This window comes from Hemicordylus capensis, chromosome 3 (genome assembly GCF_027244095.1).
Source record: "Hemicordylus capensis ecotype Gifberg chromosome 3, rHemCap1.1.pri, whole genome shotgun sequence".
NCBI classification, from domain to species: Eukaryota; Metazoa; Chordata; class Lepidosauria; order Squamata; family Cordylidae; genus Hemicordylus; species Hemicordylus capensis.
In genome coordinates, this window is record NC_069659.1 from 87,523,448 (window position 1) to 87,540,777 (window position 17,330).

At 41.3% G+C, this 17,330-nt stretch overlaps 1 protein-coding gene across 2 annotated transcripts in view; it reads right to left on the reverse strand.

Annotated features, from left to right (window-relative positions):
* The window catches only part of URB1 (URB1 ribosome biogenesis homolog), a 101,180-nt gene that overhangs the window by 43,147 nt on the left and 40,703 nt on the right, over positions 1 to 17,330 (reverse strand). For both annotated transcript variants that reach the window (XM_053308424.1, XM_053308423.1), the window contains exons 13-19: positions 16,850 to 16,972; positions 14,338 to 14,450; positions 13,833 to 13,946; positions 10,634 to 10,750; positions 7,945 to 8,083; positions 5,871 to 6,044; positions 2,110 to 2,306 (exon numbers count right to left, since the gene is read on the reverse strand). In XM_053308424.1, the coding sequence (XP_053164399.1) occupies positions 2,110 to 2,306; positions 5,871 to 6,044; positions 7,945 to 8,083; positions 10,634 to 10,750; positions 13,833 to 13,946; positions 14,338 to 14,450; positions 16,850 to 16,972 (977 nt within the window). The remainder of the gene's footprint in view (positions 1 to 2,109; positions 2,307 to 5,870; positions 6,045 to 7,944; positions 8,084 to 10,633; positions 10,751 to 13,832; positions 13,947 to 14,337; positions 14,451 to 16,849; positions 16,973 to 17,330) is intronic.

Genomic DNA, 17,330 nt, shown 5'->3' on the forward strand with positions numbered 1-17,330 from the left:
ACATTCTCTTAAATACCCAGGGCCCAAGCTTTTTAGGGCTTTATAGGTTATAACCAAAACCTTGTACTCTGCCCGGAAACTTACTGGAAGCCAATGTAGATCTTTTAAGATAGGAGTGATATGGTCTCTCCGAGATGACCTAGAGACAAATCTGGCTGCTGCATTCTGGACTAGTAGTCTGCAGTTTCCAGACTACATACAAAGGCAGACCCACATAGAGCGCATTGTAGTAGTCAAGTCTGGAGGTGACCAGCAGATGTACTACTGTTCTGAGGTCATTTATCTCAAGAAATGGAAGCAGCTGGCGTATCAGCCGAAGCTGATAAAAGGCACTTCTGGCCACTGCCTCAACCTGGGACACCAGGGAGAGTTTTGTGTGCAGAAGCACCCCCAGACTGCATACCTGATTCTTCTGGGGAAGTGTGACCCCATCCAGAACAGGCTGATCAAAATCATCTCCTGAGTTCCAACCCCGCACAATAAGTAGCTCTGTCTTATCTGGATTCAGTCTCAGTTTATCGCTCATCCAGCCCATCACTGCCTCCAGGCAGGCATTTAGGAAGATTATGCCTTCTCCTGATGATGCTGACATGGAGAAATAGATGTGGGTGTCATCAGCATACTGATAACACCTTGCACCAAATCAACGGATGATCTTTCCCAGCGGTTTCATGTAGATGTTAAACAACATCGGAGACAATATGGAGTCCTGAGGGACACCATACCGGAGTTCAGTTTTTGAAGAACAGTCCCCGAGAGACACCATCTGGAATCTGCCCAAGAGATAGGAGTGGAACCACCGAAAAGCAGTGCCTCCCACCCCCAACCCCCGCAGACGTTCCAGAAGGATACTATGGTCGATAGTATCAAAAGCCGCCGAGAGGTCCAAAAGGACCAACAGAGTCACACTTCCTCTGTCAATTCCCAATTGGAGATCATCCATCAGGCCAACCAAGGCAGTCTCCACTCCATAGCCCAACTGAAATCCGGTCTGAAACGGGACTAGATAATCAGTTTCATCCAAGACTGCCTGGAATTAGGAGGCCACCACCCTCTCAATTACCTTAACCAGCCACGGAAGGTTGGAGACAGGCCTATAGTTGCTCAACTCTGAGGAATCCAGGGCAGGCTTCTTCAGAAGTGGTCTAATAATTGCCTCCTTAAGACAAGGAGGCATCCTACCTTCCCTCAGAGACGCATTTATGATCTCTACCAGGCCTTCTACAAAAACCTCCCTGCCAGATTGTATTAGCCACTTCGGGCAAGGGTCAAGAGAACAGGTGGTAGGCCACATCGCTCCAAGCAGATTGCTTTGGTTACCACAAGCACTTGGCAGGATTTGAATGCACAATATTGCAGTTTTGCCAGGTATCACTCACTGGCACTTGCAAATGGATCGTATGAACTGTAAACACTCACTAGCAGTCATAAGCCACTATACAGTCTATATCACAAGACAGTTGTAGGTGCAGTCAAGAGAGAGATCAGATGCTATAACATCATACCATTTTGCAAACCCTTATTTTTATGTGGGTGGGGTGTGCATATGTGTGAGTTTTTGGCCCACTGGTATACATAAAATGCACATTCATCCTTTGCCAATAGAAACTTCTGAAATATTGAAAATGAGGGAGCTCTTTGTTTAAAAATAAATCAAGGTATATTTAAATGTTTGATACTGCACTGCAAAAAAGCCATTAATGTAAGTATCTTGTTTAACAATTCCACAGTGTTAGGGAGTGTGGTTCAGAAGAGGCACTAGATTCTTAAAGTGAATTGCGGAAAGATGGATTTTCCTGATTTTTCCTATCATAATTTCTACAATATACAAAGGCTCACTCTAAAGTGGTGTTGTTTTTCATCAGGTCCATCAGACATTGGGCATCTTCATATAAAACGGAGTTACTACTGCTTGGTGATTAGAAAGTTCACAACAGCAAGGGTGAAGTTCAGTATCTGACTTTACATGAAGTTACAGGCAAGACATAAGTCAAATACTGTAACTAAATTAGTGGGCAATATATTTGTAACATGTTTAATTATCCTATATCTGAACTATCTGAAGAAACACCAAGCCATGTAATTCAGTATACTTTTTGCCTTGCTTACCAATACTTCCTTAGCTTGCTGTGGTATCCAAAGCCTGTAGTAACAGTTGAACTGGCATAGTTGAGGATAGTTAGGCATACTCTGAGACTGCAATTCTTTATCATATTGCTGAAGCATCAAACAAAGGGCTAGAGGGTCTCTTTGAGAATGCAGAAGGTCAGTGAAAACAGTGATGAGATACTTTACTATGCTTTCTCCTGTAAAGACAGAAAACCAGACTGGCTTATTATCTTGAAATATTCAAAACCAAGGAACATCCCATACTAGGATACTCTCCATTTTGAGAGAGAGAGAAAGAGAGAGAACATGTATATCAAATGTCTTCACTAGAGTGGTAATAGGTTTTCCTAATCTTCTATCTATATCTATATACTTATTTCTCTAAGACGGGCCATGTGTGGATGAATGGGGATGCATTGAGGAAATCTCGCGAGAGCCGCGGAAATCTCACAAGGAACTCTCGCAGAGAGGCAGAGGGAGAAGCAAACTGGCCCAGAAAGTTGTGGGGCAGATGTCATGGGGGCGGCGGTGAGTGAGATGGAGGCAGGGGGAGAAGCAAGCGAGAGGTGGAGGAAGACCCAAGGGAGAGGAAACTGGCCCAGAAGGTTGAAGGGCGAGTGCCCTAAGGGGTAGTAAAAGCCTGAACAAATAAAAAGGTCTTTAGTTGTTTTTTAAAAGCAGCCACAGATATCAAAGAGCAGACATTCACTGGGAGAGTATTCCAGAGCCTGGGGGCAACAATAGAGAAGGCCCTGTCCTGCATGATATATAGCTTTTCTCAACATTGGCACATGGAACAAAGGCCCCTCTGACAATCTTGTTGGGCAGAAACTCTTGTAGGAATGTGCACAAAACCAGAAAACCCAGTTTGGCTCAAATCAAATTGGACTTCAGTGAACCAGGCCCGGTCTGGTTTTGTGCACATTCAAACCGGGCCAGGTTTGGCTGGGCTTGAAGTTCTACTGGTCAAGGGGAATCTGGTAAGGATTCCCCTTTACCAGTAAAGGAAAAGGGGGACCAGGGGGTCTAGTTAAAGAGAGTTGAGGCAGGAGGGGAGTGATTTTTTAGCTTAAAGTTGCCACCACAGGATGTGGTGGCCTTGAGGGTGGGCATGGCAGCAGAGGCTCCCCCACCCCCTGCTGGATTTTTAAAAAATCAGTTTTAAAAAGCCTGAGTGAACAGAAAGGTCTTCACCTGGCATCTAAAAGAACAAAGTGACAAAGCTGGGCAAGTATCCCTGGATATAGACACGTGTGTGGAGGCCATTTTATTGACCTCCACACATGCGCAGTCTGAGAGCCGCAGAGGCCCGAACTGGCCTTGCCTGCTCCAGTGGGGGGGTGGGAGCCCCCACCGCCACCCCTTCCACCTTTAAGATAAAAAATCACTCCCTTCCCACCACAACTCACTTAAGCTAAGCCCCCTGGTCCCCCCTCCCTCTTTACTGGTAAAAAAATATTTACCTTTCAGGTAAAAAAATCACTCACCTCCTGCCGGAACTTGCTTTAGCTACACCCCGTTTCCCCCTGTACTGGTAAAGGGGAATCCTTACCGGAGTAAGTTTCGAACTGACTCGAGCCAAACTGGGTCTGTTTTAGCCTGAATTTGGGCTGAATTGGTTTGCCTTGAACCAAAACCATTCAAGCCAAGCGGTATGAAGTCGAGCCAGCTCGCACACTCCTAAACCTCTGGGAGCAGATGGTCCTTCAGGTATCCAGGGCCCAAACCGCTGAATGAAAACTATCCAATAGCTATACTGCATAGGACTACCCTCTAGATTATTTCATGCATCCTCCCTATTGCTCATAAAACATGTTTATTTATATTACTCAAGTTATCTGCAGAAAAAAAAGCACAATGCTTGAGATATGTGAAGGATCTGAGTTTATGAAAATCTTGATGCTATTTAAGAAACCCAAGTCCTTGGAAACCTGATGCTCATCAACCAAGCGCTAAACAGTTTGTGATCATGTCCTTGCCCTATATGTCCCAACTCAGACCTTAACATCTTCAGAGGCCCTGCTCTGAGTGCCCTTGCAAAATGAAGTGAGGCAAGTGGCTACTAGGGAGAGGGCCTTTTTGGTGGTGGCACTCTGTCTTCTTGTCTATATCCAGGGAGACTTGCCTGGCTTCATCACTTTGTTCTTTTAGATGCCAGGTGAAGACCTTTCTGTTCACTCAGGCTTTTTAAAACTGATTTTTAAAAAAAGTTTTAAAAAACATTGTGTATTGTATTTTATATGTTCTCTTTTGTAGTGTAATTTGATTGATTAGTGTTGTGTGTTTTAATTGGATATTTTTACCATTGTGTTGTTGTGAACTGCCCAGATAACAATTTGCTATGGGACAGCTAACACAATGTTGTCTGTTGTTGTTTTTTATCATCATCATCCACCACAGAAACCAAGGACAGCATGCAGACTAAACTGTGTGAGTGTAACAAAAATCATTTCCCCACTCCAGCCCTCCTCCCTGCAGCCCCCTGAAAGAGTCCCCAAAGGTCAAGGAAGGAACCCTTGGCAATGGCATGGGATGAGATGTTGGTGACTACAGGAGGAAGGGGCAATTCTCGTAAACTGGATGGAGAAATTTCAATTCCGTACGTGAGAACTGTCTCTGCCTGGTTTCTAGGGATGTCCCCCTCCTCCTGCAGCAACCTATACCACATTTCAAGGCCACTGCTCAGGGTCTCTCAGCTCTTGGGAATTGCTTTTATGAGGACTCAAGGGAGGACAGGCAGGGAGAATGGCTCATGCAACACTCAAGCAAGCTCTAGATACTAACTGATGTGTTGCGCTGAGAAGAATCCTAAACAGAGTCAATTTCAATTAGCCTTCCTAGTTCCCACTTTCCCCACACAACTGACCTTACATGACATTAATTTCAACAAGACTTAACTATGCCTGTTTGTTAACAGCTTCCAGGGGGTTAAACCCAGCAACAGCATAAACGATTCTGCACTACTTATATCCAGAATTTCAAACCATCTGCACTCTTCCTTTTCCTAAACAATGATACCTGATAGACTCCAATAAATGATAGACTCCAATAAAAAGGCCAAAGTAACAAGTCTATCAGCAAGACAAAATATGGCAGAGCTAACAAGGAGAGGCGAAGCAATTAGAAAAATGAACTAGTGAAACATATTTTGAAGCACAACTGATGGGTTATCTAAATTAAAAAAAAAAATAAGTAAAAAAAAGCATATGGGAGACTTTTTATAACAAGAACCTTTTTCCAAACAAAGCATTTGAATATTAAACCTATCTAGCAAGCAGAGGTTTTCCCCCACATAGAAAAGAAGTTTTCCAACAGGCAAGCAAATAAGTTTACAAAATCACAAGACTATGTTGCCCTGCTGCTTCTCATCACAGACAAAATAGGAAAGTTTGCCTTATAGTCCCATATAAAGAAGGAATGCATGGCCCATGGATCCTAAAGGGAACGGTCGTCTGAGTTACCACTTCCAATACACTGGTTCCAATCCTTTTTTAGGTTGAATTGACCTTATAGTGTCTCTTATTTGTTCTATAAGCTCCCTATCCAAGCCGCTCCAAGTTCATAACTACCAAGAGGAAAGGTCAGTTCCTTAATTTCAACATCCAAGTACTGGCTAAAGCACAGAAGTCTCTATAAACTTCATTGACAAACAAACAAACAAACCCAAACGCTACATGTTAAAAGGCACATACAGTTTAAAAGGTTAGTAGGCAAGAAAACAAAATCAATAATTCTTCACTAAACTTGCTACATGAACGTACCCTTTGCATATTCATCAGCCTCGAGAAGAAGTTTATTCCTGGCTTCTAAAGTAGCTGGGACAACAGGACTGAATGGAAATGTGCTCACTATCATGTCTTCATTTAAAGTCAATCCAATTTCTTCATTTAAGCCTTCGTTGCCTTCCACAAGGACATCTATCATATCCAGAACATCTAGTTTGAAAAGAGAGAGAAAAAGCTTAGTTTATGAAGAGGACCCAAATCAATAAGGAAATCAATAGCCAAGAGAAGCAGGGGGGGATAAGAAGTAAAATCCATACATACAGATACCTATACAGGTGTGCAACACAACCCTACAAAGTTCTTGATGTATAATGGCAAACTCTATTTAAAGTGGCTGACATTCAGACTAACATGGTGCCAGTGCTCCATAGCTGTGTTGGTGCCACAGAGTGGCAATTTACATGGAGGGCCATGCAGCCCTCAGGGACATATTTTTAGCAAGCACAGAGGGGCTTCAGAAGAAAGGGGAGATCAATGAAAACCACCACTCCCTGATAGCACCATGCTGTGTTAGTCTGGGTATCAGACTAATGTTTATAGTAACATAATGTGCGCGGCATGTCATTTGAGACCCTTTGCCTCATCTTGAGAATCCTGTAGAAGTATCAGTCAAAACTTCTACTTTTTAAAGTACATGTTTCATATCACATAGCAGTAGAGAAAAGACTAAAAACAAACCAACAAGAGGCCTCAGATTTGAGATATATTAACATTTCATGTTCTCTGTAGTAATTATGTGATGGTGATGGTGTAGTGATTATGTGACGTGTTATTTCTAAATACAACGAGTTGGCAACTGGTAGAAAGACTCACTCATACCAAAGCATGGTTAAGGAAGCTTAACTATAGTTTGTGTGGCATTTGAACTGGCAAACTATGGGTTGATGATTGGCTGGCAAACTATTCTATGGTTTGGTGGAATACCTCAATTGATAAATCATGGTTACAGCCATTGCTCTGCCTCCAGAGGCAGCTGCTTCATAGACAGATGTGAATTTATGACACAAAATAAGAGGAAAGAAAACCAAGCAGAGAAGAAGCTCTAAGCCATGGTGTCCCTAACGTATGTTTAAAAGCTCAAACCACGCTATGAACTGAACTTATGGCTGACAGGATGTTTTCACTCATATAATAGTGCTTACGATGGGAAAAATGATTAACTGCTAGGGATGTGCACAAACCAAGGTTCGTGCACAAGTTCGGATGAGGGCAAACTGGTTTGGCGCCACTGAGTGGGGAGCTGCTTCTTTTTAGGAGAGTACGTTTTTACCTGCTCTCCACCACCGCATGCAGCTTCCTGCAGCTGCAGCACTTGTCCCAAGAACCCTCATGTGGCGCCAACATGCACATGACGTCCATGTATGCGCAGGCACCATTAGGGTGGTCAGCAACACCATGCTGACCATGCAAATGTTCCCGCGCATGCAAGGATGCCATGTGCATGGAGGGCTCTGCGTGTGGGTTCTTGGGACAAGCGCTACCACAGCAGGAACCTTCATGTGGTAGTGGAGAACAGCTAAGGACCTGATCTCCTTTTTTAAAAGGATCCCGCTTGCCACTCCCCTCCCCGCTGCACCGAACTTGTGCACAAACCTCGATTTGTGCAGGAGCCAGGAGTCATATGCAGACAATCTCCCCAGTGAACGTGTGTGTGTGTGGGGGGGAGGATTTGTGCCACTGGCCAGACCCACAATCTGTGCACCTACTGGCAGTGCTCCCTGATGCCCGTGTATTCATCATTAGCATGAAAAGGCACTACCTGCACACAACTACACATGTGTAGGGCTCCTCCATGTGAACCCTGACTGACCTAATGATAGGATACCAAAGATAAGCAGAGATCTATGATTCTTTTTCCAGACAGAGGAGCTTCAAATCTCTGTCAGCAACTGCTCTGTGTGTGAGAAGTGGACTTAATGGCTTAAACTTTACTTGTGAAGTTTACAGTTAGTGGCCTGTTTTCTGAATGCTGACTCCAGAAAACTCTCAAGAATGTCTAAGTTGCACATCTGCAGAAGAACGTCATGGGTTCCCAAAGCTCAGGACATACCATCAATATGAGAAATAGGTATGCTGACATTATCAGCATCTTGTTTAGAAAGGCTGACTTGAAGAATGCTGGCCTCCTGGACAAAGTCTGCCGCCTTATCAGTGTACGGATAGGGGTTGGTCACCAATTTTACCAGGCACTGCAAAGTAAAACAGATATTCATCAAAAGATCAGAAACAAAAGGATGATAGAAAATAATGTGATTTGTAGGCATAAAGGCTGCATTAATAGGACAAATCTGTATGTAACCAAGGTTTTGTTTTGCAGTTTACAGAAGAATGTTTTCACTGAAGAAAAAGCATAATTGCAACACACAACAGTAGGATGTCTCTCCAGCAGTGGAAAATATCAAAATTCAGATTACATGTGAGAATGTATTACTCTAGCTTCTACATAGCACTTTTTAATTGCAGGACTGCAATCCTGCACAGAGTTGCAAGTGTATAAATCCCATCAATTTACGTAGGGGGGCAGAAAAGGCAACACAAAAACTACTAGTGGAATTTTTATGGGGAAAACCAAGTTCACAGTAACAGTATAAAAAATGGACTTTTAAAGGACTTTATCCAGATGGATTCCTTCTTCCTAGGATCTTTCCAATAGTGATGTGCATGAAATGCTTCATGCATTCAGCATATTCCAGGGAGTGGGCAAGGTCATACCTGCTCCTTCAGTGAGCCACAACTGCCCCACACCACCCCATCGTGTTGCTGCATTTCGTTAAATCTAACTGGAAAGCAGCAGCTATGCTGCTGTGCCCTTTAAACCACCATGCCACACTGATGAATGCTGTTCCCAGAAGCCCTCGTGTGGAGTTTGCACACAAATGGCATTGGCACATGCGCCAACGCCATTTGCGTGCCGACGCCACGCGAAAGCTGTTGGGAGCAGCATTCCATCAGCGCTGTGGTTTAAAGGAAACAGCAGAACAGCTGCTGCTTGCAGGTTAGATTTAAAGACCAACAGCACCACGATGGGGAGGCGCGGGGTGGCGGCGGCTCACCGGAAGGAAACCCTTGGCCCGCGCCAACACATTTTGACTGCAGGAAGCCAAAGCGTTTCAGCACCTCTCCAAAGTGGCACCAAAGTGATTCGAGCACATCCCTACTTACTAATAGTTTTTTGCACAAGAGCCTGCAACCATTTGTCTGACTGATATGGCACCGATGTTTCAATCTACACACACACACTGCATCATATGAAGCAATTTGTATCTTTAGTATTCTTTATACATGATTGAAATCTGTGCAGTTTTATACAGAAATGTATCTTGGAACATCAAGTATATAAAATCTAGTATTGCCCTCATCATCACTCCTACTATTAACCGTGTCTACACTGCAATCACGACTCTTCTCTGCTGAACTTTCACACTTTTAATTGTCAGAACTAAGAAAGCTCTAAGATGGCTATAGGGTTTGAATTTCTTCTAAGCTGGTTTGCAGAACACTCCATATTCCACGCAGATCTCATGCAGTTCTGGAGAATACTGCCTCAGTACAGTGAATTAATGTTATGTATGAAGAAAAGCTATCAACACCAGGTATGGGCTATCTGCTCTTCAAATATTCTTCAAAATGTAAGATGTCGATGGCAACCAAGCAGACCCTTACACCAATTAAAAGATATCCCATGACATAAACTGTTTACGTGATCCTACAACTAGTATTCATTTTAGGGCCTGGAACACATTTTTATACAGAATGGAACAGGTTCTCATCATGTACATTATGATATAAAGCAAACAGATTTTAGCGAGTCTTTGGGGTGCTCTGCTGCTTCAACATCCATAAGTTTCTTATATTTCTTGAATGGAATCATCTGCACATGAAGAACTCATCTGCTGCAAACGTTGAAAACATAGGTACCTTATATATGCAAAATTGCACCAACTCTTGCTCTATTGATATTAGATCTCACTAGAAACATATACCATATGCACCTGAAAAGTACTGAGCACATTTTCATTCCCACTTTTCATTCCAAAAGTGGTTTATTCTCAAATACTGTAGTGGGTCATTATTAAAGATAGCAATTTCTTTATTTAAATCAGTTTTATGTATTCCTTCTGGTTCTGCTAAGAACAAACAATGGATGACAAAAACCTAAATTGCTCATGAGTAGTCTCATTAAAATTAAAGGGATAAGGTAGTCGTGACTAACTTGTCCCATTAATTTCAGTGGGATAATTCAAGAGTAATTTAGGTTGTATGTCAGCCATTATGTTCCTGGGAATCAGGGTGTTGATTCACCGCCGCCCCAAATCTTCAGTAAACAGCCTGGGAAGTAATCTCTCCATACCAGGTCACGATTTTCCTGCATGCAAAGCCTACTTATTACTTCCACAAGAGAAAGCAAAAAGTATGTGCACCAAAATAGTCACTGGAAGAATGAAAGCACCTTGAAATTACATAACTTGCTTTTCCGTTCTGTGTTCTTGGTTCACTCTACTGTAACAGTGTGCTATAATAATATAAATCTGATGGTGAAAAACAGCCTTGTTCTTTTGTCAATGCCTGTTCCGATGTCTCATTTCCTTTGTTCCCACTTCCTTGTACAGCAGATGAGAATTCTCAGAATTCATTCATGATTCTTTGAAACATTTTCCTCTAACATAACAAAAAGTAATACAATTTTTGCTAGTGCTATTCTTGGCACTGCTAATCTGACTAATTTGCACATATATTACCTTTTCCAAAAATTGAATCACTGCTTCCTTTTTTGCTTCCACTGTGTTATCCAAATGTTCAAGCCACAGATCAAGTTCCTTCCAGGTATACTCAAATATTCCACTGTTGTGCAAAACCTGTCAAAAAATGATCAACATACAAAGCATTCAGTTGCTATTTTTATACAGCAGTTCTCATTTGGGCTGCTTGATTTGAAGAAAGAACAGCAGCAGATGGCATGATAGTTCTCACTTTGACTTTTTAAATAAAAGCTCCTATTTTAAAATGCACTAAATTTAATATAAATACATTTATATTTTATTTTAACATTCTTTTACACAAGAATGTTCAAAAGTATGATGAGGATGAGGAGCAGAAGGAGGATAAGGAGCAATAGATGTGTGTGTCATCAGCATACTGATAACACTCTGCACCAAATCTCCTGATGACCTCACCCAGTGGTTTCATGTAAATGTTAAAAAGCAATGGTGAAAGAATGGAGCCTTAGGGACTCCATATGATAGCTCCGGTTTTAAAGACAAACTGTCACCAAGCTCCACCAACTGGAATCTGCCTGAGCGATAGGAGCGGAACCACTGCAAAGCAGTGCCTCCTATCCCCAACTCCCCCAGGCGATCCAGAAGGATACCATGGTCGAAGGTATCAAATGCCGCCGAGAGATCCAAAAGAACCAACAGAGTCACACTCCCTCTGTCGATTCCCTGGTAAAGGTCATCCATCAGGCCGACCAAGGCAGACTCAACCCCATAGCCCGTTCTAAAGCCAGTTTGAAATGGGTCTAGATAATCGGTTATCTAGACCGATATCACACCAGACCATGCTTTGAACTTCTTTCTTGTAAAGTGATATCGTCATGATGCCATTTAGATTGGACTACATTGCCCTTACTATGAATTAGCTATATTTGCCGTCAGTTACATTGCCACATACTGTAATTCAACTGGCTGCATGACAATGTCACTCATTCTAGGAAGAAAAACTATTTTGAATATTGAAGCTGCAACTCACTGGGGATATGTGAAAAGGCTCGTATTAGAGTATTGCTGCTTGGTGGCAGGTTTGGGAGATGGAGGACAAGATGCCTAAATGTGTGTCAAAGGACATAGCTTTTCTGTGCATTATTTATTTATTTATTTAGTTGGTTGGTTGGTTGCTATACCGCCCTTCACTGGAGGTACTGTGCTGGGGCCAGTTACTCTCCCCCTGCTAAATAAAGAGAATCACCATGTTAAAAGGTGCCTCTTTGCCAAGTTAGCAGGGGTAACAAAAACCAAAAAAATAAAAAACAAAAAAGCCCCACCTAGAAGTCTGTGTGTGTGTGCGCGCACGCATGCACGCATTTTGCAGAAGAGAAAATGTTCACAACATGCACCCACAGGTTTCAGTTCAAGCTAGTGAACTTCTGCTCCAACAGATTGAGATTCAGCCTGAGCTGACTGCTGTGCAAATGTTAAACTCCTCATCCTAATTTTTAAAATAGCTTTACCGTTATTGTTCAGTTGAACTTGTCTTTTGTAGGCTAAGGCAGGAATTCTTGGCCCTTCATTTTCAGATATGCAAACAAAGGCTATTGAAGGCTGATATGCCAAGGCTGCTTATGAAACAAGACAGCATTTGTGGCTCCCATCATGGTGGAAGACCTCTCACATTATTTATTGTTTTCTTCTCTCTGGGTCCAAACCCTCAAAAAGATCTACTTGGCCCTATTCTGGACAGGAGAGCTGATAGGGCAGCTATTACAAAGTAGAGTTTTCACCGGATTTGTGAAAACAAGGTAGTACAGGAGGACCTCGTTAATCGAGGGTCCAGCACTAGCAGTTTCACGTATCTGCAGCTGGGTAAATAGCACCCGGACTTGGCATATGCCGGTGAAGAGGGTTAAACTCGCAAATCCATCATTCTGGCCACCATTTAGAGCACCAGAGCCATTTTGTGGCTCATTTCCTGAAAAAATTGGGGTAAAAACTGCAATTTTTGGCCGATTTGGGGCACCGTTTTTGCTTGTAGGCACAGTAAAGCACTTCTGGGGATCATTTGGGGATGATGGGGAGATTTGGGGGTAAAATGAGGGGACAGATATTTTCAGCCGATTTTCGGGTGATTTTGGGCAGTCCAGAACCTAACCCACACATTTCCAAAGCCCTAATAGTTTAGTATCCACAGATTCGCTATCCGTGCCCACCCTCCAGAATGGAACCTACACAAATAACGGGGTTCTCCTGTAACTAATGAAGTATCTCCATCTGTGCTGGCAGGTGCTGAAGTCGGATACAATTTATCAAAGCAAATATTACACGTTGCCCTGGTGATCTTTTGTAAGAAATATGGATCATGACTTTTAACTGGATAACTATTTATTATGGATAATTGTACCTGTCTACATACATAAGTAATTGTACTCTGTGCTGGTTGTCACATCATTGATTGATTGAACACAATAAAACTGACCAGTTGAGTCTCACTAGAAATATCCACACTGGCAGCCTTCATTAAAAAAGCGGCAGAAAAAGTAAAAATGTTTAAAGTCCCTATAATGTCTCTATTGCATTATCAACATGTTGAAAGCTTTAATCTATTTAATTAAAAGATTAGAGACTTGGCTGATAACAAGTGAGGACAAACTTTAACAAGCGTAATCTTTATTCAGGGTTGAGCCTTAGACAGTTCTGGAGTTGGAGCTGGGAGCCAGCAGCCAAGGCAGGAAGACAAAATGTTACCCAGGCAAGAGTCCCAGTCTTTTAAATAGACTTATAGAATTTATCATTGGTTTTAAATCGTTTTAATCTGTACTGTTTTATTGTAAACCACCACAGACATGAGTTTTGGGAGGGATATAAATATGCTAAACAAACAAACAACAAAATCCAGTTGCTCACCTATAACCATTGATCTGGTAGTCATCCATTGCAATCAATGGTATTCGTATTCAGGAAAAACAAATCCACTTTGCAGTACCTACTCAACCTCACCAGCGCACCACTAAAGAAGTCATTTACAAGTTTACATTTTTAAACCATGCCCTGGGTATATGTTGAAGGTAGATTACACAAAGTTCCTGTGGCACATTCTTCAGAACAGAAGGAAATGTGGACCTAATCTCCATTCATATAACTAATATCTAAACCCAATCTTCTAAAGTCAGTTCAGTGTCAACAGCTTTTCTGTGGGCACAAAAATAGTTTAAATATAAAAACTCACCTTAATAATCAATTTCTTTGTTGAGATCTTGAGCTGTGAATTGTTACTTGTTACATACATTTTCATCAGTAAATAAAATACTGATCTTTCACCACAAACCTTCTCAGCTTCATCCTAAAATAAAAATAATTTATTGGTTAGAGTTGATAAAATAAATTTTGGATCTCTCCAAATACACAACAGCCTTTCAAAACCCTGTAAATGGCAGCTTATTGAGCACTAAGCCTGTGATAAAACAAGAGTGCAATAGCTTGAAGGACAAGATGAAAAACTAATATGAAAGTGCATGATAGGTCCACTGGGGAAGCTGCTGGACTTCTCCAAGCTTAAGCTTGGAGACTTGGGGAAGAATTTTCTCAGTTCATGTGATGGGCATCTATTTGCTCGAAACTCAAGACACTTCTTCACAAAAAAAGAGGTGTGAGGCTGCCATAAAGCTGAGTCAAAGATACAAAATGACACTATATTGTTGGTCTCTAAACATGAGACAAACACATTCTCCTACCTGAATTTTGAACCAGGAAAATTTATTTGCTGGCAACTCTAGAGCCACCTTGAGAATGTGATGTTGCAGCACAGGAGGAATCTCTTGTCGCAATCCTTTTTCAGTAACAATACCTAGAGATTGAAAATAATAAGATTACTTTGTATTTCACGCTAGTGGCCTCAAAAGACTTTTACAAACATGCTTTCCTTGAGAGATTTACAAACATTTGCTGACCTTTGAGCTGCAGATTTTTAATCACTCCATCTGTAATGTTTCAGTTAGTATACTGTTGTTCTATCTGCCATTTTGGCCTGTTCTCAGAGGTGCACCTATGTAATTTTGGAGCCTGGACCTAAAGACCTTTGGAGGCCTCCCTTTCCCCTGAAAATTAAGCATCATCATGCACCGCTGGGCGATGACACCACCCGGGACAGACTAAAAAGGATTGGGGGGCCCCCAGAGGCTGTGGACTTTGGCCCCGAAGTCCAGGGGTAAGAGTGCATCTGTCTGTTCTTGTTGAGTTTTTGTATTGTTTTCAATAATTGTTAGCTGCCTTGAACTTTTAAGAGAAAGGCAAGATAAAAATTCCTTAAATACATTATCAAGCAATAAGCAGCATGAAGTTCATCATGTCTCCCCAAAATGGCAGCAGAATCAGATGAAACAACAACTAAAGAGGCAGTGGCCAACGTCTTAACACTGCAGAAATGCTATGTGTAAAGTGCTCCCACAGGATTTCATAATCCAGAGTACAGCTGCACAGTCACCTGCATGAAAGCGGCGATAATTTTCACCCCCTCTGCTTCCCTCAGAAGCACTCTGTAACACCCCTAAATAGGTCAGAAGGCTGTAAGACCATCAGGGACATATTTAGGGGCATTAAAGAGTACTTCTAGAGAAAGGATAGATTAGCAAAATTGCTCCCCACCACGTATACATAAACACCCACACAGCATGTAATGCTGTAGTGGCACTATGTATGCAGTGCTTCCACAGTGTTAGTCAGGATATTGGCTACTAATTTTTGGGAGTGCTGTTGCCCAGAGTTTCAGGGAGGTCTGAGGACATCCACTAATATTCTACTAGAATACTAAAGCATTCCAAACAGTGTTTCCTATAAGGCATAAGCACGGACGCACACTCACAAGGTTTTTTAATGTCCGCTCAGTTAATTTTAGATCCCGCTTAGGTTGAATTGGGAAGGCCCAACTCTGAACGCATGTGCGCACACACTGCCTTGATACTGTCGCCCAGAACAAAACTCATTCCGCACAAAGATTAAATAAATTAAAGAGAACACTGATCCCAAAGCCATAGTATGTTATGGGCTGCTTTTGTTACATCCCTTTAGACATATTCTTGTATAGTCCTATTAAGGTTGCCCTCTTTTAATCTGGCTACTAGTCATGACTTTAAAAGCAATATGATGTGCGGACATTAGCAAGTGGAAATGCTTTTCTTTGTTATTTGAAAAGCTCCACCTGCTACATATTAAACTGCAGTTAAAGGCATAAGAACAGACTAGGCTGGGGTTTTTTGGATCATTGGCAACCCCACCCCACTGCATCTGCTATAAAATGTTTAAAAACTTCAGCCTTAATCCTCAAAATTACACTATGCCCTCAGCAGTCTGAATGTAAAGTTTAGTTTTAAATCAAGGATAGTTTTGACATACGTACATTTCATAGAATTTGAAATAAAACACATGCGCCTATCACTAATACCATGAGGTACTGAGTGTGTGCTTTTTAAACTCAGATTAGGGTTACAACAAAACTGAAGAATGTTAGCAGCATTTCCTTAGCAGCTTTAGATACTGGGGTACAGTTTGTACTATAAGAAAGATGGTGCAATATTTACAAGAGATGATGTCATGGAAAAATTGCAAAATGCTACTGCAATTAAACGTTGTTCTTTTCATTTTAAAAAAAGCAAAGCTTCTTTTAAATATATACAATTTTCAAGTTCAAGTTCTTTAATGTTACAGCCACAAGCCAAAACAGAAGAGAAAGATTACAGTTATATAACAATAAATTGAGTGTATATAATTAAAACAGGCTGAAATTAGAATTAGTTAAAAAAAATTGACAAAATTGAAAACATAGTGATAATAAAAATTTAAAACAGTAAAATATCCTTATTAACCATCCAGTGACGTATATTTATGGCCGCAGCACAGAATTTAGCCACATTAGATGTAATTAAATACTCTGAGTCCGAAAGCAACAAGGAACAATAAAATTGCTCCTGTCGACAGGGAAATTTACAAAGCAAAGGAGTAATGAAAGATTCACGGATATCCTTGTAAAACAGGCAGAATAATAGAACATGTTCAGTAGTTTCCACCTGATCCAACCCACAAGGGCAAAGTCTGTCAGCAAATGGAACCCATCTATAGCGCCCTTCTAGAACTGCTGAGGGTAAACAATGGCAACGAACCAAGGTAAAAGCTTTCCTATACCTCGGAAATTCAATATACAATTTTCAATATGCTCCTTAACCATCAGTGTAGGATTATAAGCATTGTTACCTTTTATTAATTTGCTGAAGTCAAAGTTACTCTGTGCTACCAAGTGGGGAACAGCTTGCTGATAAAGGCATACAATGTGAAGTAAAACAGCTTTCAAGAGCGTGGCCTCTGCATCATCAGAGCCTAGAAAAGTGTAAACGTCATATTTTATTCATTCATTCATCATATTTTTATACCGCCTGATATGTATATCAGGCAGTATAAACTATCAAGTTTAAAATAACGAAGTCCAAAAAGCAATGTATATATCATATCCATCTGGCCACTATATGACTCTTCACCAAAACTATAAATATAATTGCATAAATACGAAATACTGTATTACCTGGAAGATGAACACAGTTTTTTCTCTATCTTTTTTAATAGACCTAATTTGTAAATGACCCTGAAACTATGTGAAGCAAATCTCAAATAATATACCATGCCATTTTTTAGTTTTCTACATAAACTGCTTTGAGCACTTTTGTTGGAAATATAAATG